At 45.2% G+C, this 26,075-nt stretch overlaps 2 protein-coding genes across 2 annotated transcripts in view; both read left to right on the forward strand.

Annotated features, from left to right (window-relative positions):
* LOC120950824 (neuropeptide SIFamide receptor-like) overlaps positions 1-25,115 on the forward strand; it is a 99,580-nt gene extending 74,465 nt beyond the window's left edge. Inside the window, exons 4-8 of the mRNA XM_040369173.2 lie at positions 15,806-16,088; positions 16,180-16,514; positions 16,592-16,860; positions 16,964-17,329; positions 18,092-25,115. Of these exons, the coding sequence (XP_040225107.2) occupies positions 15,806-16,088; positions 16,180-16,514; positions 16,592-16,860; positions 16,964-17,329; positions 18,092-18,330 (1,492 nt within the window). The 3' untranslated portion in view covers positions 18,331-25,115. The remainder of the gene's footprint in view (positions 1-15,805; positions 16,089-16,179; positions 16,515-16,591; positions 16,861-16,963; positions 17,330-18,091) is intronic.
* Positions 10,391-11,459, forward strand: LOC120950826 (larval/pupal cuticle protein H1C-like). The gene is made up of 3 exons (XM_040369174.2): positions 10,391-10,525; positions 10,624-10,748; positions 10,921-11,459. Exons 1-3 carry the CDS (start codon positions 10,514-10,516, stop codon positions 11,156-11,158), a joined length of 375 nt encoding a protein of 124 aa, XP_040225108.1. The 5' UTR covers positions 10,391-10,513; the 3' UTR covers positions 11,159-11,459.
* Positions 25,116-26,075: the final 960 nt, after the last annotated feature.

Below are 26,075 nucleotides of genomic sequence, written 5' to 3' on the forward strand. Positions count from 1 at the left end.
TTAAAAAACACACAAAATATTTCTTATTGTAAGCTAAACCAAATCTGAACTAATTAAAATCCATTTTTGGATCAAAATAATGCCGTCGATGAGGACACCAATGTGTACTACGTATGTGTTGCTAAGAACAAAGCGAACGGTTCCTATGGAAATTCATTTCACCCATTCTGTCAAAAGAAGCTTTTTTTTTTGATTCCGAAATTAGTTTTCAATTTGTATGGGACGCGACCACCTGGACCTTCATACACTTTGCTTTCCCCCATGGTAAAAATCAAAGTCTATATAATACAGAGGTCGATGCATAGCTCGATTTTGGTCCACCATTTTGAAAGCTTATTTTTGACACTTAGATGAAAAAACGTTCGTAAACGATTCCAAACAAATTCAAATTCTCAATTCAAACAAATGCAAATTCTAAGTTCTTTGCATTTTGTGCAAAAAACTTAGTGTAACTATACATTTCTTTCTCATGAACGTGGCGTGGAGTAGTTTTTTTCAGTAATTCATCGCATAAAAATGACCATAATCAGAAATCTGGCCTCTTAGCTTTGGCCCTCTTGAGCTGCACATGATTTCGTCGTAATTTCGGGCACGGATCTTGTTGTAATTGATAATTTCACTATAATTATATATTTTCTTCTTATTCGTCAACTTTTTTAAGTACAATATTACAAACAAACGATGTAAAAATGACCGAAAATGCTTTCAGACCACTGCATGCAAAACAACTGAAACTTCAATGTATGCTACGATGAAACTATTGAAGCTTTTTCATCCAGCTGTCAAAACTTTCCCACGCTTTTTGATCAAATGTTCTGGACGACTCGACCTCTGACCTCTATATAGACTTTGGTAAAAATAATAAAAAAAAATATTAAACGAAAATGAGTATAATTATCATTACATTCCTGTCAATAAGGACACTTCATACATCTGTTTAAAATGATCTGTTTGCTTAAAATGTCTGCTGTGTGTTTGGCGTGTTTATTTGTTTTGCAGTTCATAGAACTAACATTGTTCTGTCAAACAATTATAATACTAATTATTCTTCAGCACTAAGCGTTCAGCTTTCTTTTGAGTCAAATTCCTGGCAAATTGGAACAAATATGACACCCTTGGGAGTTTTAATTTATTCATCTTTCGCAGAAGCTTCCTCATTAACCTGGGTTGTTAACCTCATTAACCTGTTTATCATGTTTCAACAAGAAAATAAAAAGCACTTCCTGTTGTGTGTTGCTGAACGTTTAGTGCTTTTCTGGTAAATTTCGAACTTAAACATTGTTTTATCAATGTTTTATTGTTAGTAATACACTTTTTTTTATTGAAGTCGCTTACTTTTGGCTATGAAAATGTAGTGGTCGTCACATCGCCGTGTTTTGCGAGCATTATTCTCTCAAAAGCACCCTACCCTCTAGATTGCGCTCTCCCCTTTTGTCTATTCGTTTCTAGGGTGCTTTCTCTTCTTTCACTATTTCTTAGATTTGGCGCAATCAACTTGAAATGAGCCTAGTAACCCTGTTCAAAAAACTATAACCATCTGTTTAACGAAATATCAAACGTAGTTAGATAAGAAATACTAAAAACAAAATGCCTTAAAAACGTGCTTAATTCTTTCTATTTTATTTTCAAACATTAATATTTTCAAACTTTATTCCAACTGTACAACTGCCATATCACACACGGTTCAGGCTACGATTACATTTCATGAATGCGATTCAGGCAGCACGGCCTCTTTGCCTTCTGAATCCTGATTCGTGAAGAGATTGCATTAATTTTTTTAAGACACATTTGATTCAAACGTTACTCGTATGGCATAACTGTGATTTACATATTATACATTCCCCTTCGTTTTACAACTTTCCAACAGATGTATTTGCTGTGCTGTGTCTCAGTGTTTTCATGCTCGGGTGAGTGTAGAAACGCATTTCTAAGTCAAATCAAAACTTTTACAATATGTTGCTACACATACAAACCATTTCAGAGAAAAGAGTAAGAGTGAGTACGGTTCTAAAACGATGTTTGATCTATAGTTTTGCCCTGTCCACTCACACAAGTTTGTGCGAACTATTCAACACTTTTTGACAACACAAAACAGTTACGATTCGAGCTGTTCGGTATCGGTGACCTTTCAATGTACACAGTCGCTTGAGCTTCTTGCCTGGCGGAAACTTTCTGTGCATACTTACAGCTGAAAACTCCCATACTTTTCTGTGCTTACATTTTAACGTCAACATCAAAGCTCTACGTTGAATTTGAAGAACCAATCAAACTTAACAAATTAATCGTTAGAGCACAGCGCGGGTCAACAGGCCAATTCGCAAACGTTTTCGTCGTTGATTAATGAAGCGAAGCCTGCCAAAGAATGATGATGAAGCTCTTGGCTTGGTCAGCACCACCTCGGCGCGATACCTCGCTGTCCGGTGGTCCGGTGGTGCTGGAAGATACAAACACGCATACATAATTCAATACAACAGACGCTATTGAACAGTCTTCAATCATCGGCTCGAAACCGCCGATCAAAACAAAAAGGCCCAAAACGGCACCAAAAGCACAAGCCGGCAAGCCCGCCAAGGTCACCTAGTTCCCCGTCCGCGATGCGTCTCAACCATTCCATCCAGCCAAAAATAAACTCATCAACGTCGGACATGCAGCGGGTATTGGAATGGGTATGGAATAGAGCAAAGAAGCAGAAATGATCCAAAACCCGTGAACCGGAATTGGAAAAGTTATGCCTGACGTTGCGCAGGTTTACACTTCCGCGATTTGTGTGACAGTGGTAACGACGACTTGGGCCAATTCTTGCGGCCTGCTGGCCAAGCAGGTGGCAGACGGAGCCAAGACCTTCACGCATCTCCGCGACGTTCCCGTTTTAATTGCCGCGTGCGTCAGAAAATGCGTGGAGCTCTCGGGTTGGTTGAACTTCACCAGGGTCAGCCAGGGAGCTAATAGTGTGAGGGCAAATCGATGGAACTGATTAGAAATTTTAACCACTCAATCAAAAGTTTTTAATTTAAAACTCACGCTCAACTTTACTGAGGGGACGAATTTTTCGTTAGAATTGCTTAATAATATCGCCGTCTAATGACATCGTTTCTTTTTATTAAATGTACCATCCGTCTACCACCACCTCACACACATTTAGTTGTCGGGCTTGTTCGAGTAAAACACAGGCTTCTGCCATTTTCTACCGTACTTTGAGTGGAACATCATCCAATCCTGGCACTCGTGAATGCAAAAGGCCATCGTGGATGAAATTCTGAAGAGCGGAACATACACAAGCATGAAAATATGCTGCCACGACGGTATGAATCGTTGGACAATTTGCCCCGGACGGTCTCGAATGCACTCTTACATGTGTTTACACTGCTTGTTAGCAAACACGGTTGCACGGTAGAAGAGAGGCACAAACCGTACACGGGAGTTCTAGGAGCGAATAACACGGAACTAAATTTTGGGGTGTTTGGATCCGCTCACATCTAAAGTTCTTGAGTCTAGCTCATCTGCTAGACCCAGATCATTCAATGGGTGGACGGCGGAAGTGCCCATTGGACGGAGCTCAGCTGAACAAGTGCGGTCCTATTGTCTGTAGGACAGAGCTGTAAGTATTGATATTGTTTCCCTCACAAGAGCTCTCCATCTATGTTGGTTGCTCTTCATTCGAGCCGAGCCATTGTTAGATTTGCACTCATCGCTCCACAGCCGTATCTGAGCCACATACATTCGTTGACAATTTCTGCAATCGAATTTGAGGTGGTTTTTCTGCAAAATAAACACTAAGCCAAAACATGCACTGATCTGACATTTTGAAATTTACGATCTCTTGGGGGTTATTAATTTTAATTACGAAAATTAAAGCAACCCCATACATTCTGCATGGAAGCAGCTAAGGTGCCGATGGACAGCACTCAACCCACGACACGGCACGATGTGCTTTCCGTCACGTCTTATTTAGCTGCTCATTAGATCTCGGCTACGGCCGCCGGCGTACACTTATCTCCGGGTTAATTGAATTTAAAATTCTAATCCCCCGTCAAGGGGGCCTGGTGCGCCGGTGCTCATGAACTTGTCGCTACTTAAACCCGTATGCGCGGGGGATGCTACAGATACACCGTCCGAGCCGGTCCGGCATGATCTTGAGCTGCGCCAAGTCACGAACTTATTGGTGTCGCTGTCAACGAAAGCGAAAGCCAAGCTTGTCTCCAATTGCATAACCGCGTGCACTGGCAGCTGCGCGAACTGCACACTTCTGCAGCATGCATTCCGTGTCGCTTGCAGGACGGTGCATACCTTGTGCCACCATCTCACCAGCCTCTGCTCGTGTTGTTCATCGTCTGCCCGGGAGTGCGATCGCCAACACGATGATGATGACGACAACGACAGGCACGGCAATCGTGCGAGCTCATGCGGTTTTACGATTATTGCCGTAATAATAATCTCGTTGAGCTGATTTGCTGCCAGCTGCTTCCATTAAGGCGACAAGTGCCGAACGCACAACTCCTGCTCAGTCTGCCTGCTTTTTGTGCACCCTTTGACCCTGGCGCTAGGTGCGATAAAATTGCAATGCCCTCCGGCAACATGCCGTAAAAGTGGATCAGGGAAGACGCAGTACACTCACGCAAAGTGATATTCCATGCCGCAGCGACCGATCGGAGCAGAAGCTTCCTCAAGGTCGCAAGGTCGCACTATATGCATCGGATCGAACCCATTATGCGCCGAACGATTCCGGCACGATAATGTGCACTGTAAGAGAGGATGTATGCAGTGCGTCTCAAGGCCACAGGCACGGTGACACGACCAAACAACGGGCCCTGATTAATGCCACGTTTGTGCGTAATGAGATACCGCACGGTTGCAGCAAGATCAGTCCTTCGTCTGCTTCGCGTAGCCTACCGCAACTGTAAACCGATCCAAAATGCAGATTCGACGGACGCAAATCTGGGCCAGCATGCATCTTGATGGTTTCGGATCGGTTCGGGACATTGTGTAACCTTTCCGGCGAGCGAAACGTATCACAACTCATGTTCGCCCACCTTGGCCTGAAGGATCGCTTGTCTACCGATCGATTGCAACGGTAGCATTTCTGTGTTTGTGTGTGTGTGCGCTAGTTTCGTATTTCTCAACTCCAAACAACCAACTGCATGGGAAGAGTTGCCAGAACGGTCTCGCGGTTTGATTAATCTTAAAGGCGTGTTGAGAAACATATGTTGATGGAAGGATTAGTACACGAACTAATGGGGTTGTGGACGGTGTGGGATGGATTATAATATATCATCTGTCCAATAACGTAAGTGTCAAATAGAATTCTGCGAATATACTTACATTGTGGAGTATAAGGTTATTATACTTGGGTTGCATTGTATTTCAAGAAGCCCTTTTAACCTCTCATCCAGCTCGTAACGTAGTACAAAGTCGCAGTAATCTTTTGATATCATTTTCCAAAAACTCCCTTACTCCTTAAACTACCTTAAACAGCCCGTACGCAAGTCGAATATTCGAAGGCAAAGCATTCGTACACCACAAACGGAATTAAACTGAATTGTAATAAAAAAAGGCAAAACATAACAAACAACCCAGAACCAAATTAAACTCGTTAGTAAGCATGTAGATCATTTAGCACTTGCCCTGTGCGATGTCAGGTACGCTGTCGTGCCGTGAGTAAGGTCTTAAAAGCGTCCAACCTGATCGAGCGAAATCGAGGTAGAAGGGAATAAGAGAATAAAATAAAACAGCAGATACATCAACAACAACAACAACAAAAAACCCGTCCTGACACTGGCTAACCCTCGGTGCGTAGCGCGCTGGCCAGATTTGACAAGAGGAAAACATTGAAACGTTGCGCACACACATACATCCACTCATCGCATCGCATGGCCACGATCCCTCCGCGACCTCCGACCCAAACCGATCCGCGGCGGCACCAGCATCACGGCAGTCTCGAAACACAGGCGGGTCACGCCGATCACCCCCGGGGGTTGTTTTCCTTCCTTCCGGCCCCGCTTGCGTTCACGAGCCCGCTGCTTCCGCCTCATGTCACAGCAGCAATGCGCTATGCGCCGTTCAGTATCCATTTCAATTATCCCCGCGTGCTGCATCTTCCCTCGGCGATGATTGTGCACTGCCATGACCTCAAACACGCTTACCCACGTGATGCTGACCCGGGCCCGAGCAGACTCCGCGCGAAGAGGCGAGCCCTTTATGCGCACAAGGATTTGATCGTGTTCCAAAGAGCGAGACGCGGGAATGTTCATGGTAGGCTGACGCCGCACACGATGGCAGTTGGTAGGCCGAGAAAATTCCACCGATCCTTTGCATGATCCTCACTGCTACAATTAATTGCGGCCCGGTGTCTGCGATCGAGCGATCCGGGGGATATCGATCGCATAAATTAGCAACATAGTTCAAGAGCGCTCCTATCAGCGGCCTTTACTTTTTGCATCTTAATTTTTATGACACCAGCAGCAATTCCAAAGATTCCTTGGCTCCGGTGAGGGCTTTGCCGCATTTGCCCACACCGCACAAAAGAGTAAGCGATAGCTTTAAATCATACAAAAAGTATGCTTTCATTGTTATGGAGAACGACAATAGTAAATAAAAGAGATAAAAAACAGCAACCACCATTACCAACTCTGTCTCTCTCTCTCTCCCTCCGCACAGCATTGTATGCATTGCACAGCTCACGAGACACGGGTCGATATATTTATAGTTCCCGGTTAACGGCCAATCAATTAGCCACAGCTGGCGCGCGGCAATTCAAAAGGCGTAAAAACATATCCCGCCACAGCCACAGTAGCGCACTAAACGCATCGAATCGAGCCACACACACGCACACAAAAAAGTACTTAAACATTAAATTAATCGCTCAATTATATCGCACGCACGCACTGAAAGTGGCCGGTGGTTGTTCGGTCCCTCCGGATTCTTCCCTTTTTTCCTCGCCGCTTCCTGGATGCTGTCACCGGAGGACAATCAAAACACGGGGATCGCTCGCTCGCTCGAATCGTCACTGAATTGTGGTGCATTTAAATGGTTTATGCGTTTTAATTTATTTTGCAACGGAATGCGGACTTACAAACGCATCGATTGCTGTCCACCAACCAACGCTTGCCCTTCGTTGCGCCGCTTAATGATGGTTACAAATGATTGTGAGGAATCAGGAAAAGGCCAATATTGGCACATTCATAACAAAGATTTTTCTTTCTTTCTTTTTTGTAACTTATTGCCAAACATTCTAAGCGTGATTTGTGACACGATTAATTATTGCTTAGCTCTGCCATTAAGTCCTTCCCACATGTGAATGTTAAAGTTCCAATTCGCAGAAGGACATGGGATGAAGATAACATTCGTTTTTTTTGCACCTCAATCATCATCATTACGCGATCTTCCACTCTTAAGGCACCTTGAGCGGTTTCGGCAGATTTTTAGTTTTATTGACAATGACCCTCAAACTCTCCCCCCTCGGGCCATCGTAAGCGTTCGGGTGAGTTATGCATGTGGCACTGTTCCGTGGTCCTTAGTTCCGGACATCATAAAGGTTTGCAAAAACGATCAAAAAACGACACACACACACTCAGACAGACACTCAAGCCATGCCGCGCAGGAAGTATCATGCTGTGATAAAAAAAACACCAACAGTCAAGCTCCCAGCAAGGAAGGGAAGGCGAAGAGTAAGCTCAATGCCATCATCCGTCGTTTCGCGAGCTTTGCTAATTTGGCCAACAGCGCGCTCTCGAGCACCTCACTCACTCTAATTGGACGCGTCTCGGGGACCGTTTTTAGCCGCCGTTTTACTGTCGTTGCTGCTACTTGTGCTTGTAGCTGCTGTGCCCCTGTATCTACCCAGTTTTGGGCTACTTCAGACCGCGCGTCTGGAGGCCGGGATGTCTCCTTCGCAAAGGTTTTAAAAATAAACAAATTCTTTTTGTTTTTGTTTGCTTTGGTTGCCTACTTCCCGTAATATCTTTACTGGGTCATCGGGTTGTGGCCGAAATTGTGTACATCGAATTCGAGGCGGGTTTTCAATGCTAGTCGTCTAGCGGCTTATCGGACAGTATCCAAAAACAACCTGCCAATCATTAGCCAGCAAGAGAGCTCGAGCTCGGCCGTGGTGCGTACTGGCGCTCCGCTACTTTGCCAACGCGATGACATTGAACCACCGTGAGACCTCTTGAGCAGAGGCTTTAGCTTCAGCCGATCCCTCCACTGAGTGGGCTCGCGAGTGCGCGGGTCAAAACCGGTGCGTCTACACATCTAAACAGTGTTCCACCGCCTCCCCCCCCCCACGCCACCCCAACCGCGAGCAGCAGCAGCGTCAAGAGCAATAAAAATTATAACCGATCGCCGATGCCGCTGGGCTGGAGGGATGTGGGGCAGAACTTGTTTTCGGTTCGTGCGGGGACCCCCACGCCTGGCAGTGCGGCACAGCTGTGCTAATCAATCAGCTGGTGCCGGGTGCCGATTGATTGTACCGTGCGCCACCAGACCACCCGATCGCGTCAAAGCCCACCCTTAGCCCCCCGGCCCTTTATGGGGCCCCTAATGTGACGACATCGTGCACGGCCGGCCTTAGGATCGGCGGAACCCTTCGAAAGGGTCTCGGTAATGAGCCGTTGCGTGGATTATTATGATTGAATTCTTGGGCAGAGTGTGCCGCGCGCGCTTCGCCGGGGTTCGAGGTCGATCGTCACCCGAGCGAGTTGTGTGAGGGATCCGCTTGCCTACTCCTCACCCCCTAATAGCTATTTCTCTGTCGGCAAGATGTCGAACAAAAAGGCATGTTTAGTTGCGTGAAAATGATTTAAGGGAAAAAATGGTTTAAATTTTAAATCAAAAATGGCCCTCCAATGTGTGAAGGTCAAGCTGCGAGTGGGAGCTATAAGGTTGATTTTGTAATCAGCGTACCGTTTCATATGTGCGAACCGTTTAGATATTTGAATCGAACGAACCTCTGCCTCTTTTGAACGTTTTCTACCAAAGCTGCTTATTGTTTTTATAGTAAATTATAAACATAAGCTCAACGGAATGTGCAGCAGCCTTTTAATTCCCCTCATAGTACCAAAACATTGCCTTCTTCATTCGTTTCAATCAACATTCAATAATTCCATACCAGCGTCTCACTCGACCAAAACGCAATCGATCGGTTCGCCTTAATTCGCCACCACTTACCAATTTATACAACCACTTATAGCCACCGGATTTTTATAACGGACGAATCAATTTGGCAGGCCGTTCCTTTTTTTTAATTACCGCGCTTTTCAGTTGGATCGACTTCGCCATCCAAGAACGCTCCCCAGCACAACAAAATCAGAACGAAAATCAATTTCAACCATGCCCATGTTTAAAATACAAAACAACAGAACGCGGAAACAAGTGCTCTGCTTGCGTTTGTTTCACGCACTGCGTGCCTACCCTTGGGCGAGATGAACGCACGTTTGTGCAACCAAACGAAAGGGAAACTGTGAGCGACTAAAAAAAAGCTGAATCACGCGCCACCAGCCGTGGAAGCCCGCCACCGCCGTCGTTCTAGCAGTGCCCTGCGTGTATGTCCGTTGCAGGTTCGGTTCCTTGATTGTGACATACGTGCGGGGGTTTCCGTCGTTCGCAGCCGCGCGGCCCCAGCAAGTGCATCTCGCGCCTCGCATACGGCCCTCACCCGAGCCGCACGAGCCGTCACGAGATACACGGCGAACGGTACGAGGGCGAGCGGTGCGATGCTTGCGGGCGCGATCGAGTGATGCAAAGGGTTAAAGTATGAAGACAACAACAACAACAAAAAACATATTTCTTCTCAAGCAAAAACAACAACGCGATGGTAATCTTCCCAGGCAAAGCGACCTGACCTGAGCAAAAGGGGGCGGCACGAAAAACATTAAGCAAGCAACCAATTTACCTTTTGGTCGAATCCTGCAGCCAGCAGAAGGGGCAAAGGTTGCAACGGGCAGAAAACGGGTGGGCAAAAAACAAACGGGAGGTTTATGATGTTGCGGATATGTCGCACCAGCAGCTAGAACCTTCCTTGTGCCTCTCGCATGATGAAACGACCGACCCGATCGGCCGATCGGTCGAGCGCGTAAAGTCAAAGGGTAGAAGGGGGTGGCGCTCGAGGCGCAAGTCACTTGACTGGAAGGTGGAGGCTGAACCTCGGCAAGGCTTCGCGTGGAGTAGCGAGGCGAAACCGAAAGGAAGCTTGTGGAAGCGGGCGCACGCGTAGTGGGGGGGAGGCGAACCTTAAGTGTGGCACTCGCGCGAGTTCTCGCGTGGCTGCGTACGAGTGGGTCTGGAAGCCGTACCGGTTTGTGCGAGAGCGACGGGTGGTGCGGTGTACAGCATAAGCTCGAAGTCGTTTGCGCTCAGGCTCGGCCCTCGGTGCACGATCTTTGACTATAAAAGCTGGCGGCACCGGGGCAAGATCGTCAGTCAACTGTGTGTGCTTCAGCCTCTAAGTGTTACAAACGCTTCAACCGCGAAACTTCTTCGTCGTTCGTCTTCGACAACTTACAAACAAAAAACCACCAAAATGTACAAGCTGGTGCGTACCGATTGCAGTGTCCCGAGGATGGTTCTTCCTCACCGGTGTGATCCTTTTTTACTAAGTGTTCTGTTGTCCTTTGTCCAATTTGGTTACAGTTCGTTGTTGCCTGCTTCCTGGCCGTCGCTGCCGCCGCCCCAGGAGTCGTTCTGCCGGCCCACACCGTTGTGCACTCCGCTCCCCTGGTTCACGCTGCCCCCGTTGCCGTGAGCCACTCGTCGTCGTAAGTGTCTGAACGCGCGTGTGTGTGTGTGGATGCGTCTGTGCGGACTTACACCGCCACAGTCGACCACCACACCTAGACCTAGTCCGGAAGGAGTGCTCCGGTTCAATGATGATTCGGTGCCATCTTGCTTATCTCGTTTTCTTTTCTCCCCTTGCACGCAATCCATCAGGCACGTTGTGCACCATGCCCCGGTCGTTAAGACTGTTGCCGTCCACTCGGCCCCGGTCGTCGCCGTCCACCACGCCCCGGTCGTGAAGGCCCTCCCGGTCGTGCACCACGCTCCGGTTGTCCACCACGCCCCGGTCCTGAAGACCGTCGTCCACTCTGCCCCGGTCGTCCACTCCGTGCACCCGGTCCCGGTGGTCAAGAGCGTGCATGTTGCCAGCCCGGTCCTCGTTCACCACTAAAACCGTCCCATCACATCCCACATCCCGCACCAAGCGGTAACACTTAGAGATCACTACGAAACAGTAACTTTTTCTGCAAGACAACCATCAACACCTCCACACGTTTCGCGGCCCGTCACGGATCTTCCGGTGCGGCCATGTAAATACAAAGTGCATCCATAACACACACACACGCTGAACACATCATCAGGCGAACAAATTTGAGTCAATCGAACGATAAAGCGAGTACTACTAGCAAGAGTGCGTGTGAGAAAGAGTAAAGAGCTATGAACATGTCAATACAACTTTGTTGAAAAAGTTACATCAAGTGTTTTGTTTCTTTCTTTCCAATTACTTTTCTACCACTTAAATACTTAAAATGCTAACAAAAGTAAGCGGAAACCTCCCAACTGCAGCTCACAACACACGTGCAGCGTACCAATGAAGTCATCGGCCATCCCTGCTGCAATGCAATTCATTCTGCTGGCGCCAGCAAACATGGCAACTTCCACGGTTCCACTGCACCGCGCTTCTAATAAAAGTAAAATAATATGGCTTAACAGCGTGTACTAGCGCGCCAGTAAAAAGGACGAATTGCATTATCACGCACCGCTATCTTGCTGCTATCCAAGCGCTGTCTTAAGCTGCACATAATCGCCCAATTGCGTTTGCATCTTCGCAAGCATCGCCTGCATCCAGCCGGGGAATGGAGGAGCAGCACGTGTCTGTTTTATGCGTTCGTTCTCAACGCGCTGACTTTACTGCTTGACGATGCACACACTTTTACGGTCATGTTAGTCGGTCAGCGCAAGCACCAGTTCGTCCGTTCGTCTTCCTTTGGAGTCCTATAAATTTACCATCGTTTCATCGAACACGGTGCGATTGAATGATGGTTGGCAAATCAAGTTCAATAAACATATTTTATGCATGGCTCAGGAGGTACAAAAAAAAAATAGAGATGCCTCTACGGAACGATGGATCCGCTCTGACATCGCTCAATATATGCAGCGGAATAAATGCATGCCCGGGATGGAGAGAAGGAATGATATGCATCCGCAACCGATCCGCAACCAAGACGCAACCATCCTGTACCGTGTGGCGCACGATTTAACTCGTGAGCTGATGGTGAATGGGAGACGAACGAGTCCGGTGGATGGTACGCCATCGAAAAGGGGCCGTCTCGCCCGTCTATCGGTGGCAGACAAAAGCGTAATGTAATCGGAATCGCATTCGTCACGTGAGGTTTTACGATGCGCGGGTGCGATGAACGGGCAGAGCAGTTCCCATGTTTACCACCAATCGGAAACGTGTCGAAGCGTTGGTAAACATATTTTATCACCCATTCGTCTATGCGTGCTGTAGCAAATCGCTCGGCGGATAAAGGTCACTGTCACTAAAAGGCGATCGATTGGACCGGGCTGAAGATGAATATCGCATTATCTCGGTGCTTTCGTTTACTTCGCTGCTTTTGCTACAAGATTAACGGGGTGATTTAAGTGGTCGCTGGAATGAAGATGAACGAATCGATTAGAAATTGTGGAATGGAATTGTTGTTACACACATTTTAACTGCATGCGCTTAATGTGTTTTTATACATTCAAAAGTTGGTCATCTATCTTACTGATGCATTCTATTGGAGAGTTGAATTTTTGCCCCATTTAAATATGCTTTTTTGAAGAACAGAATGTCATGGCCTTTTTTCAACGAAACCAGCTTATTGCTTAAATTTGTTACAACTCTAGCAGTGGGACCTGGACGTTCTTCTGAACTCACTCAAAATTCGATACGAAAAGGTGATTTAAGCGTTATCTTTTTCGCTCTAACTTATTCCTTGAAAATAATAAAAAAGGTTTAGCACAGAAGTTTGGAAACTTGTGAAAAGTTATAAATCAGCAGGTTATTATTAAAGCAGGATAGTTAGTAGCAATCCTAAAGCATTCCACAGCCTAACGCATTCCGTGGAGTTTCTAAAACGACTTAAATGCTAAACCAGCTCGCTCAATTACTAACATACTTTACGGCATATAGTCATACTTTACGCGACCACTTTTCGCGCTGCACGCATTCCCTGTAAAAGTGATTGAAATTCTACCAAACCAATCTCCAGCTCCATGTGTCGCGTGTTGGATGTCCAACGAAAAAGGGAAAAAACTCCAATGAGCTTTCGGTTGTCGTTCCCCAAAAGAACATCTCTCGCCACCACTAACGCTCCCCTTTTCCCGTCGTTGGTCCTTTGGTCAACGTTTGAGCCTGAGCAGCCCCGGAGCAAGTTTAGGACTTTTGCAGCGTTTTCCCACATGAAAACGGCCGCAAGCGTAACGAGTCTGTCTCGGCCAGTGACACCCCGAAGGCTCAACCGGAAACTCATGCGACCCGTCCACCCTAAACAACCCCTCCCCCTCCCCCCTCACAGTGGCCCCAGCAATGGAACGGTCGTAACGCCTCACCCAATCAGAGCACCAAATGGGAACCGGGAGTAGCTGGGCTGGTGCGATATATGGTGCAAAATTTTAGAAAAGTTAGTAGTTAGTTTGCCGACCTCTCCCCCCCCCCCCCCCCCTTCGGTTCGGTCACACGGTATCTCGAGTACATTCCGATACGATGGTGGCCACTGCACAGGCAGCAACAACCGAACCAGCAACCGAACCGGAACCATCGAGTCCTGCCACAATAGTACCGCATTGTTAGTGGTAGAAACGCTGTACACATTTTGGTCTTCATGCGACATGGGGGCATTAGCACGTTCCCTACAAATTCACCACCCGAAACATTTAGACCGTACGCAGAGCGAAGACAGTTGCTCGGTTAGATGGGTAAGCCACAGTGAATCTTGTGTGTGCCGGGTTTTTTTTTGCTGTTGTTAAGTTTGTTGCTTTGTTTGGTACAGTCCTGCTCATTTAATGGACAGGACGAAGTGCAATCTGTAAGTGACACTTGAAACAACTTTAAATTCAATAGCAAGTATGGTTAGGGGATCGTAGAAAGCTGTGAGATAAGACTTTTTTGTTGATTATCTAATTTTAAAGTGATGCGTAAAGCAAAGTCCTCTGTATCGATCGTTCGTATTGGAATTTCCTGCAAATAGTTTTGAGTATGATTTGTGGTTTTACCAGGTTTTCCAATTCACTTGCAAATGTGCACATAATTATTCACCACCTGCAAGATGTTTCAATTTTTACACATAATTTTCAACACATAACAAAGAACTGTCAAACCCAACCCAGCTTGATACGTGTTGAAAATCATGAAGATGAAACATTACAGGGTTTTCCAAGTCACTTTCGAATGTGCACATAGTTTTTTACCGTCTCCAAGATGTTTTTCAACAGCTGGTAAATTTGCTCCATAATGAAATGAACATAAAATTTTCCACACATCACATCACATCAGGATCGAAAACGATGCTTTGTCAGTTTTAAGGTATAATATTCCACTTTCATGTTATGGATAATTAAGTACTGACTTGTGCTAAAATTAATAAAAGAAGACGCCATTAAAGTGAAACTTGTTGGATGAAAAGGCACAAAAAGGTATTATTGATTGAAATTGTATAAAAAAGATTACCTGTTCTGATTATCCATAAGGAAATTCCTTAGTTTTTGGCTTACGTTCAAATGCTGTTTACGTATTTTAAATTAATTTCCGAAAGTTCGTCTGGCAGTTTGACGCCTACTGCGATTTTAGATACCCTTCTCAATGAATTTTCTCTAGCAGATTTCTGTAACAATACGCATATTTCAAAAAGCAAGTTTCTCGACTCGACTCAAATCGAGGAAAATAATAAAATAAGTCTTATTGTTATTCACCACGTGCAAAATGTTATTCCACATCGATCTGACGTTTCATTTCCATCATAATATTTTTTTTAATTTCTTAAGCATGATTTTCAACACTGTTATGGGGTGTTACCATCGTTTTTTCACCGGAGTTTGAAGCCGGATCTCACCACCCGTTGACAGGGCAAAAGTTGAAAACCATGCTGAAGGAATTAAAAATTATTATGATGAAATTGAAATAATAGAGTGATGTGGAATAACTTCTTACACGCCGTAAAATGTTTACTTTTGCAAGTGACTTGAAAAACCCTGCAACATTCGATAGCTGTTGAAAAACATCTCCCAATCAATGAAAATTGTTGTAGACATTGGAAATTGAATCGGAAAACCCTGTAAGTTGGATGATTTGATCACGTCCAACAAACAATGTTTATACCATGTGGAATGGATATTGATACAAGAAACACAGAAAAAACAGTCGAAGTGTATATGATGGCACATAGAGAGTGTGTTTGTGATGAGAAAACGAATCATGTTAGGTTTAAATGCACCATAAACACACTGTGATGACGGTTGAGAACTTGGTGGTCTGGTAACACCGACTACCATAAGTGGTAGTAGTCACTAATGGTTCTTGAAGCACTATTTGACAACGATGGAGACATTTTATCCGGCTTTTAAGGAAGCCCTAAAGGGACGAATGTTTGTTGAACTAATACTGTTTGCCTGGCCACTTGGGTTGGGAAATCATCTGATAAGTACCGTACACTGTGACTGGCAACGGCGGGAAAGGCAGCCAATGTAGCTGCTTCAACACAAACAAAACCTTCAATATTTAACTCAACCTCTTCTCTTGTTATGTTTTTCCTCCCTCTACAACTTTATTCCACAGCTTCCTTGCCATCTGGTGGCCGCTGAAGCTGCAGATCACGAAACGACGGGCCCGGTTTATGATCGTGTGCATCTGGATCATTGCCCTGAGCTCCACCGTGCCGTGGGCGCTGTTTTTCGACCTCGTGCCGATCATCCCGGAAGCGCCCGACATCAAGCTGTGCGTCGAGGTGTGGCCACCCGGGACGGACGGGGCGCTCTACTTTCTGCTCGCGAATCTTGTTGCCTGTTATCTGCTGCCGATGACGCTTATCACCATCTGTTATATACTGATCTGGATCAAGGTGGGGCGATTCTTTTTCGGAAAAAAATCATAATAAACAGATAAACTGTAACTGTACTAACTGAGATCAACCGGCGTACTCCTCCGTACAGGTCTGGCGCCGCTCTATACCGGGCGACTCGAAGGACGCCCAGATGGACCGGATGCAGCAAAAGTCCAAAATCAAAGTTGTTAAAATGCTTGTTGTAGTTGTTATACTGTTCGTTCTTTCCTGGTTACCTCTGTACGTTATCTTCGCCCGCATCAAGCTGGGCGGGGCGCTCGAGAGCAGCGAGGAGGAGCTGCTACAGATCGCCACCCCGATCGCCCAGTGGCTCGGTGCGTCCAACTCCTGCATCAATCCCATCCTGTACGCGTTCTTCAACAAGAAGTACCGCAAGGGCTTCGCGGCCATCATACGATCGCGCAAGTGCTGCGGACGGCTGCGGTAAGTACTGCGTTAGGGAAAAAAATACAGTCTTGCTAAGGCATTGCAATTAAATGGTGTGTTGTTGTTGCTTGCAGATACTACGAAACGGTAGCGATCGCTTCCTCCTCGACCAGCACGCGCAAGTCCTCGCACTACCACAACAGCCAGAAACGGGCCGGCGGCAGTCCCTCGGTCAAGTCGGCGGACGTGGTGTCGTACATCTACGAGGAGAAGGGTGGCCGGAAGCACCACGCCATCTCGAAGCAGAACAGCGACCTGTCGCGGCACATGCTGCTCAAGCAGGACAGCAGCATATCGCGGCAGTCGCTGCTGCTGAAGCAGGATAGCGTTGCGTCACGATCGGGTAAGCCCTGCAGCGGCACGCAAATACGCCCGCGCGAGCAGTGATGATTTAACGCCCATTCGTGCACTACTTTATTCCTCTCCTCTATCTCCTCCCCCAACAGCGATCCTGTACCGGCAGGACAGTGACAATTCGCGCCAGATGCTGCTGAAGCAGGACAGCAACAGCTCGCGGGACATGCTGTCCAAGCAGTGCTCGGCCTCGGACTCGATATCGCGCCAGGACTCGCAGATCTCGTACATCGAGCCGCCCCGCAAGGGCATCCTGTGCAAGCAGGACACGCAGATCTCGTACATCGAGCACGGCGGGCCGGTCGGCACGCTGGCGAACGGTGGCGGCCCGCCCGCCCCCAACAAGAAGTACTCCGCGTCGCTCTCCTCCCAGGACAGCGTGCTCTCGATCATCGAGCACAAGCGCCACAAGCTGGTGAAGCAGGACTCGATCTTTTCCTTCAACGAGCCGAAATCAGGTAAGCCGCTGAGCGCACTGCGCTTTCGCCTCCGGTTCGCCGGCCGGCGCCCCTCGGCCCGCGCTGCTGCCCCCCATCACCCATCATCACACGCTCCCGCACGTACCGGTGCGGGTCCGCCGCACCGCCCACCCGGCTCCGCTGGTGAGGTGCGCCTTCCCGCCGCCGCCCAGCCCACCATTGCACGAACGCACGCATGCACGCACCCTTTCACGGCCTTTCCCACCCTGACCACCGTCCGGCCGGTGGCGTCCCATCCGGCTGCCGGTGAGCCCGTCGGCCCCAATGCACCCATGAATGTAAATGTGAATGTAAATGTGAATGTGAATGCGAATGTCGATGTTAGTGTTCGTAGCGATATCCTTTCCGCACCACCACCACCAGCTGCTAGAATCTCGGCCACCGCCCGCGACACCATTGCTTCATCCGCTTCACCGCATGTCCCCGCAGTGCACCGTCCGACGGCGATCGATCGGGCCCACTGCACGCTCGGTACGATACCGGAGCTGCCGATCGAGCACCCACCCTTCCACCCCAGTAGTAAGCACGCTAGTGTATGTCACGCATGTTTGGAGTCGGGTGCGACAGCAGCTAGTGCTAGCGGCACGGCCTCCACCGTCACCACCGCCACCACCACCGCCACCACCACCAGTCCGGTCCGTCGCTGGGACCGGCGCCGCTGGCTGCCCTTTGGCACGGGCAAGCGCGGCAAGCCAAGCGCCACTAATACGCGACATCCCTTGTTGTTCTTGCTTATTGTAGTGTACGAAAGTGCCACGCCGGCCCCGTTCAAGCGGCACCAGCTCGTGAAGCAGCACTCCGTCATATCGTTCGCGGATCAGAAGCGGGGCGGCAGCCTGACCAAGCAGGACTCGGTCACCACCATACACCGGGCGGGCAATGGCGAAGGGCCCTACATTTCCTCCATCCTGAAGAAGACCGATTCGCAGTGCAGCTCCGCGTCGCCGGTGCGCAAAAATATTGGATTTTTCGAAGGTTAAGAAATGTTAGCGAGAGTGAGTGAGAGAGAGAGAGAGAGAGAGAGAGAGAGAGAGAGAGAGAGAGAGAGAGAGAGAGAGAGAGAGCAAGTAAGCAAATCATTTGAATCAAATCGAGAGAACTGAAAACTTTTAAAAAGTGTGTGAGCAGTATTTAATGTTTTACCACAAAGCAAGGGAGGAAAATTGACCCCATTTTAGTGGAGAAGTACCGAAGGTGGTTCGAGAACGTTTGGTTCTACACATCGTATCCCTGACCTGAGCAATCCCCTTACCTTGTTCCATTAATCCTTACTCCAGAGGTGGTTTTTTGAGAGGTTCGTGAGGGTCTAATATGTGTCTAGTGTGAATTGCTTTTTTTACTACATTCCAACTTGTTCTCCTGCCAGATTGCATGTTCAAATTAGGTTTTGAAATAACATATTTCAAAACCAAAGTAGCAGCATTTCTCCCTTGTTTTCTTTTATGACAATTGATGCTCTCTCGTAATTCATCAAGGGGTTTCCCCTTAATTCCGTAAGATTTGTACACATACTCTTTTTAATTTAGGATAGCTGGGATGCTTTAATGAGTAGTTCCTTCTTTAACGACTTTTTCTAACAATATGATCCATTGTTAAACAATTGTTTTAAAAATGGTGCTAAAATTGCAATTCGATCCAAAGCTAACAAAATGATAGGGGAAGGTAGGCAAAGACGGACGCTACGGGTAAGATGAACACTTTTCATAAATGCATGAAAAAGGTAATTTTCGAATAGTTCAATAATGCAGCAGCCAAACTGAAAGTAAAACAACACATTTGAGAACATTTTTGGCATAATATATGCAAAATTGGGTAAATTCACGAACAAAACAAATTTTCGATCGTGCGCACCCTTGTGGATCTAATTTGACTACTGCGGATGTTTAGCTCTGTAACTTGAATTGTTTATATTTTCGGAAGTTGTATTGCATAAGTGAGTTGTCGTGATTATTAAGCACAAGACTGCTGAAAGAACTATAATGAAAGTAATAAAAAAATCTTGTTTTCTGGTGGTTTTAACATTCTGACACCAAAGGCGGGCAGGACGGACACACTGTCGTAGGGAAAGATGGACACCGAATTTGTTGATTTATTTTACTTCTTATATCAATTGGTGATAAATCTATTTCATCAAACACCTTTAGAAAGGGTATTTCGAAGACATAAACCATTCAGGCAACTAGAGAAAGTATTGAAATTAACGAGAAATGAAACACCGGTAAAAATAGCAGTCATGCGTTATGCTATTACTCGCTGGACGCTGGTGAGGCACTTCACAAAACCTAATATCTTGCCACGACTTGGACAACTTTAATCATCAAAATAAGGGAGCACTGATATGTAATCGTACAGCAATAGATGAGGGATACTATGGGTTTACAAGTATCAAAAAGTTCATTGTTCAATGGAAAAAATGGCTTCACCTATTAGCAAGTCCGTAAAACATGCTTTGGTCGCAGACTTTCCGCGGAGTAATTTCCTAAACGGAAGTTATAGACTGTTGTTCTGTAAGCTAATACAACGTCAGCTGTTAATGTCCGATATTTCAATAATGCCAAAGATCTGCATTACTTGAGTTGTTAGAAGTGGCGCTTACAATTCCTAAATGAACGGCTGAATGAACCGTGGTTGTATTTGGCCAAGAATTGTTTTATGTACGTACCAGAATGTGAAAATCAATGAAATACGTTTAAATACTATGAATCTCTTCAATTTCCAACGTTTTCGAAAGGTGTCCATCTTACCCTTCATTGTGTCCATCTTTCCCATATCAAGTATCCGTCTTATCCGAACATTTCAAAACTGCAAGAAAAAAACACGTTTTTATTTCATAAAAAATCATAGAAAGCGATAGAAACTAAAAAGGTCCGTCTAAAGGTGTCCGTTTTTACCTGCCTTCCCATACATTAATTCATTTGCAAAGTCTAGTATTATTTCCAATTGTTATTATTTTTTAAATAGAATATCTGTGGCAGGGCAACTGTTCCCTCAAAAATCCATCATTCAAAGTGTCCTTAAAGCATTTTACTCACGATCAATCTGGACTGTTCCACTATCATGCGCTGGAGAAAGGGTCCCCTCCCGTACTACTAAGCGAAGAAGCTAAGGTTTGCCCAAACCCCCTTGAAACTCCGTTCCTGTCCTTTTGCGAACCGATGCCGGTGGTTACGAACTCCGCAAATTGTTACTGCTAATTCGCACTACATTAGACATTACACCCCCTCCCACCTCACAAAAAGAGTGGATTCCAATCCAATGGTGCTGTCTGTGGCCGTCGAATGCGTGCACTGCACAGCTTCTGCAAATCTGCTTTACGTTACTCGCAAAACAGAGACCCAACCCAGAAGCACTATTTTGCAACACTTATTTAGCAAACGCGAGATGAAAACACATTTTTAACCAATTGGGCTACCACCCATTTGCAGAACAGCTGCAAACTAAACATAGTCACCTATATACATATATCAGAATATATTATATACCTACCGAGGGAAAACAAAACGAACAACTAACTGAAGAGGCAATAAAACGAAGCACAAACGCATTCTGGCGATGCGAGACGAGACGAGGCTGTTTGAGGCTTGGATGGAGAAAAACATTCAAACCACATACCGATACACACACACACACATACATGCTCACACACACATACACACACAAATCCAAAGAAATGGTGTTATTTTAAACATAACAAATTAACCTACTCGTGCTGTGTAATAATAGTAAACACACATAATCCAGCGATCATGTTTGAATGTATTTTTGAAGCGTTTGAAGGTAAGAAATCTGTACACACGACGCTGTTAGCATCTGATCGGCACGGTATGACCGTCGCGTAATCCCCAAAGCCTCCCCCACCCCACCCCCAACGCATCGCGAGACACAACTCGAAATGATCCTCCCCTACCTAGCGATAAACGATAAATGTAACAAACAAATTGAATTTTAAATAACAACTCACGATAAACAAAACACAACCATAACAAAATCGAACCCGAACCCAAAGGACCAGTGTTAAGAAGAAATAACTGAACTCTAATAATAATAAAAAAAAAAACAAAAATAAATGAAAACAATCGATCATATTGTTCATGAGCTATTTTAAACTTCTCTTGGCAAACGAAGGTAAATTTATTTTACAAAAAAAAAAATAAACAATGTAAACCCACTCTAAGCCCGACATATTTGATGCTAATAATAACAAAAAAGAAGAAAAACACGGAACCAACGGATTTGCGCAAAAAAAAGTAATAGCGATCAAGCAAGGAATATATTGTTATATTTTTTGTACGAACCTGCTAAAACAACTAGAAGAGAGAAAATGGAAAAGAAGCACACGGAAGAAAAGAAAAAACAAACAAAAACAAAACAGACAAATTTAACCTGCTAAACCTAACCGTACGAATTGATGCAACAACAACAAAAAAAAAAACTTACAAAATGTATTTAAAACAAAAAGCAAACCTAACAAAATATATCAGTAAAGAGAACAAGCAAAGACGGTTCTATAAAATGTCTTGCAAACCTGAGCAAAAAACCGAGGCAGCGCCTACTGTAGTGAAACGCATAAGGAATGATTACGTTAAGAACATGATCGTATTGAAATAGCCTACTGCACATGGTACGGAGCAGCGCAGCAGGGTGAGGCTGTGCAGTGTTTGATCGATTGAGGATTACAGTAGCATGGTGTGTGTAATGATCGTTAAAATACATAAGAAAAGGAAAAAAAACCCCGATCGTTTACCATTTTCCGTTTTTTGTTTATCTTTCGTTGTGAGCCATTGTGTGTGCAATGCACGGATACACAAATGAACGAGCAACTCATAATTGTGATAAGAGCATAGACCATTAATGTTACTCGATAAAAGGGACTGAAGGGGAAGTGGAAACAAAATGCCCATTCAGTTCCTTCTGAACCATAGGGTGAAAGGGTGGACGTATGGGGCTTGCGGGATGGGACAGAAGCGCATCTAACCTTATCACACATGCGTGCACATCCCACAGCTTCGCAGGTGGGCACGCGATTGCGCGATTATGTGTCCGTAGCAATAGCAAACATCGATCCTAACTGTTTGGCGGGCGCGAAAGGGATGCGGCCGTATGTATGTTACGTGCTGAATATTGTTTAACAATAAAGCAACAATGTTAGCGCCATTAGAGCAATACACGCGCACCGGCGTAGATTTTATACCTATTAAGCTAATACATATATATTACAGATAAAAGAAGGCTGCAGAAGAAGTGAACGTAAAATAAAACACAAAACCAAAACAAACAAAAATACATTAAATAAAAACCGATCATTAACCGGTTTTCTCAGTGCTATCGTGTACCAGATGTTTTGTGTAATGCAAACAAGCAAACATGTACAACCGATAACCTAATCATTGTCCATTATGCATGTACAGCGGTAAGATGGAAATAATACAGGTTTTAGCATTTATACAAACTACAAATCATCAACCACAACAGCAAAACAAACAAATACCCAACAGTTACACTGCATAGAGTTGCCAGGCCTTCGGTTCGATCAAAACGGATGCGAGCTTAGCATGAGCATATATGCATTTATGTGTGCGTACTAATTTCTGCTGCATTGAACGGCACCACCACGCACGGGACAAGTGGCTCATCTCACAGTTTTGTAAGCCATTTAGGCATATTCTAATTAGCTGTAGTGCGGTCTTAGCAAAAGTGACACATAAGCCACACAGTTGTCAACGAAAAATGCTGCCATGATGATGACGATAATATGTTGCACTTGTCCTGCACACTTTCCCAACGCTCATTGCCGTGTGCGGTGCAGGAGAGGGCCAATACCGTCTTCTTGTTTACACGGTTGGAGCGGTTTAGCGTTTGCAACAGAAATGTTGATAACTGCGTGAAAGCATCGCTTTGTGATGCGTAGTGGTGAAAACTTTTTCACCTCTTAATCGATCCAAGTTGGAAATAGGAATTGTAAAATAGAAACGAATGCGCGCGAATTTATTGCTCTACTCCACTCTACGTTTTTTATCCATTTGATGTGTCTCGCCCTCGAGACGGGGTGAGCGCACAAAACGCGCACCTCCATCTTAATGCCACGTTCTATACCATTCTGGTAAGGTAAATGCAAAGCAATAATGTATATCGATAACAAGGGAACAGTGCAAGTGAATTTCAATCATACTTGAAATAAACATACCTTCGTTTACGATTCATGATGAGCAAATGGAACGAGGTTGCACGATTTTGAAGCATGCAATTGTGCCGTTTCACTACATTAGAGGCACATTTTCGAGACACTGCCTATCATCAACAAGAGAGCGAAAAAGAGAGGGGGGCGAGAAGAGAGAGCGCAGAGTGCCCCAGCCAGAAACATAACAAATGCATCGAAACAAATAGAACATACAGAATACAAATGATTATCTACATGTATTAAGGCATCACATTCTAATATGTGGACAATTTAAAAATGTCGGGTTCGTCGCTTGAACAAGTCTTTCGTTCAACTCGTTCATCTACACGTGTGTGTTTTGTACTTCTTCTTCAACGAGTTTCAGCCTATTGCAACAAAATAAAGTTGAAAGAAGATGCTCGAGTTAATGCAGCATATTTTTAGCAAAAAATAATACAAACCCTCATTTCTACTTTATGCATGTTATGCCAACAAAAAATGGCTCATAATGAAGGCAGGTTTTAAAATATTGTCAGCTCAAACGGCTACATCGGCTGAACTGAAACGTCAAAAGCAATGTGTGCGTGTGTGTTTCAATGTGTTTGTGTTTTATAAGAAAACTTTCCTCCAATTGAGAGCAACAGTGCAATTTCCTGTTGCAAAGTATCCAATTCCAAAAGCTTTAACTCTTAAAAGCAATTGCTGAACTTTTTCCTCTCAACTTGTTATCAATACACATTCCGAACTACAACAGTTGAGCTAATCCATGTTTCCACTATTTCAAACCACCTATGGTGCTTAAAAATTTTAAAATAAAACAAACAAGCAAAGCAATACACTGTTCATGGGCTCGCCAGTGCTTAGCAGAAGGTAAACTTTGTGATCACAATTCAAACAACCAAACCGCTCTCCACTGCACTAGGAGCGCCCGCAATACAGTGAAGTGAATGAATTAATGGTTTTCCTGGTCAACTTTTTGACATGCCCGGTGTTCTGTTTTACACCGTTAGATGGTGGTGTTTGTGCACCAAAATTTAAACAGAACCACGCAACAATGGCCACATGAGTGAAATTTAATGTTTTAATTGGAGGAGAGAAAAAAACGGTAAATGTGTACATTTGTTGATGTTTGACAGAATGTTTTATTCGTTGTATTTTTGTGTGCTGACGGGCAGAATGTGAGAGAGATGGAGTAGAACGGAGATGGGTAGAATAATAAATTAAAACTCTGTGCTAAGTATAGTAGTCTAACAGATAATAATTTCCAAATTTAGAATTATGACACGAGTGCTGAACGCTTCATTCAAAACTAGACACAGAGCGAAGTACAAGAAAGCTCTCGAGTGAACAAAAAACCCCGCCCGAGTATTGGTAAAACTAAAGAAATAACGTTCAAATTGAACTGTGGCTAAAGGGTGAGCAATGTTTCAAGTCATACTGAACAGTTGTGGGCAAATCAAATTGAAGGCAACCTTCGAGCAGAACTCAGTTTCAGTGGTCAGTGTTTGTCGTTAGATGTACCATACACGCTTCAAGCATAAGTGTATGATATTCTGTTTGAATTGGAAAATATAGTTAATGTTAAAACAAATGTTTTAATAAAATACTGCTGTAATATACGTATAGGTAATATACGATAAAGTGAAAGAAGAAACACTAAACAAAAGTCTGCCACAATGAAATGCAAAAAACAGCTAAGAAAGGAAGCAGATAAACAACTCCCTTCAGCAAACGAATACACCCATGCTTGGCACGTACGATCCGTACGATCGCATTTAAATAAAAAGAGGGAAAACAAAATAAAACAAACCAAAACAAAAATACTTTAAAATGTAGAAAACAAAAAAACCAAAACTAAATGGAAACACAAATAGGAACAGTACGGGAAATGGTAGGTAGGACTGCAATCGCGAACGGCAAGCAATCCTCCCCGGGGGGTGCCGCTCACGCATGGAGGACACTGAGGAATGAGGCAGAGCAAAGCAAGGGGGAGGAGGGAGACGTAGAGAATGTGCAAATGGGGAGGAAATGCTAGCCCGATCTCGGTTCGATTGCAGACACTACACACTATAGTTGAGTGGTGGGGCGGAAAGATATGGGGGGAGAATGTTCCGCACCAGCCCAAATCCTGCTCCCAAATGGGTGGAAGCGGCTGGTGCCGGGCACTTCAACACTTCCAGCCCCAGTACACTGTTTTGTAGCCACACAGTAGTCCGTGAAGACGTATAATGGAAAACAAACTATCAAAACCTCAGCAAGCGATGCGAGCACGCACTAGGTCTACTAGGTTGCCATAGACGACAAAGCAAAGCTATCAGAAATCACTGTTTTCGCGCTCCCACCATACCCACCCCTGTTAAGCTACCCACGGTGAAGACGGCACCGGTGTGCATTCACAGCAACAACAATAATATCAAAATATCTCTGGGAAGATGTTTCGTTACTATGTGTGAGTGTGTGTGTGAGTGTGTGTGCGTGTGTTTTGTTATCTATTTGAGCTTACTTTATTCCGTAGTGTTTGATGTGTGCGATGCAGAGTTGGTGAGGATGAAAGACAACTACTTAAAG

This window comes from Anopheles coluzzii, chromosome 2 (genome assembly GCF_943734685.1).
Source record: "Anopheles coluzzii chromosome 2, AcolN3, whole genome shotgun sequence".
NCBI lineage: Eukaryota > Metazoa > Arthropoda > Insecta > Diptera > Culicidae > Anopheles > Anopheles coluzzii.

What these genes read in the sequence shown, in the direction of transcription:
- LOC120950826 (XM_040369174.2), top strand. An exon ending in GCCGTGAGCCACTCGTCGTC is followed by an intron (nt 10,749 to 10,920) that starts GTAAGTGTCTGA and finishes GCAATCCATCAG; the next exon opens with GCACGTTGTGCACCATGCCC.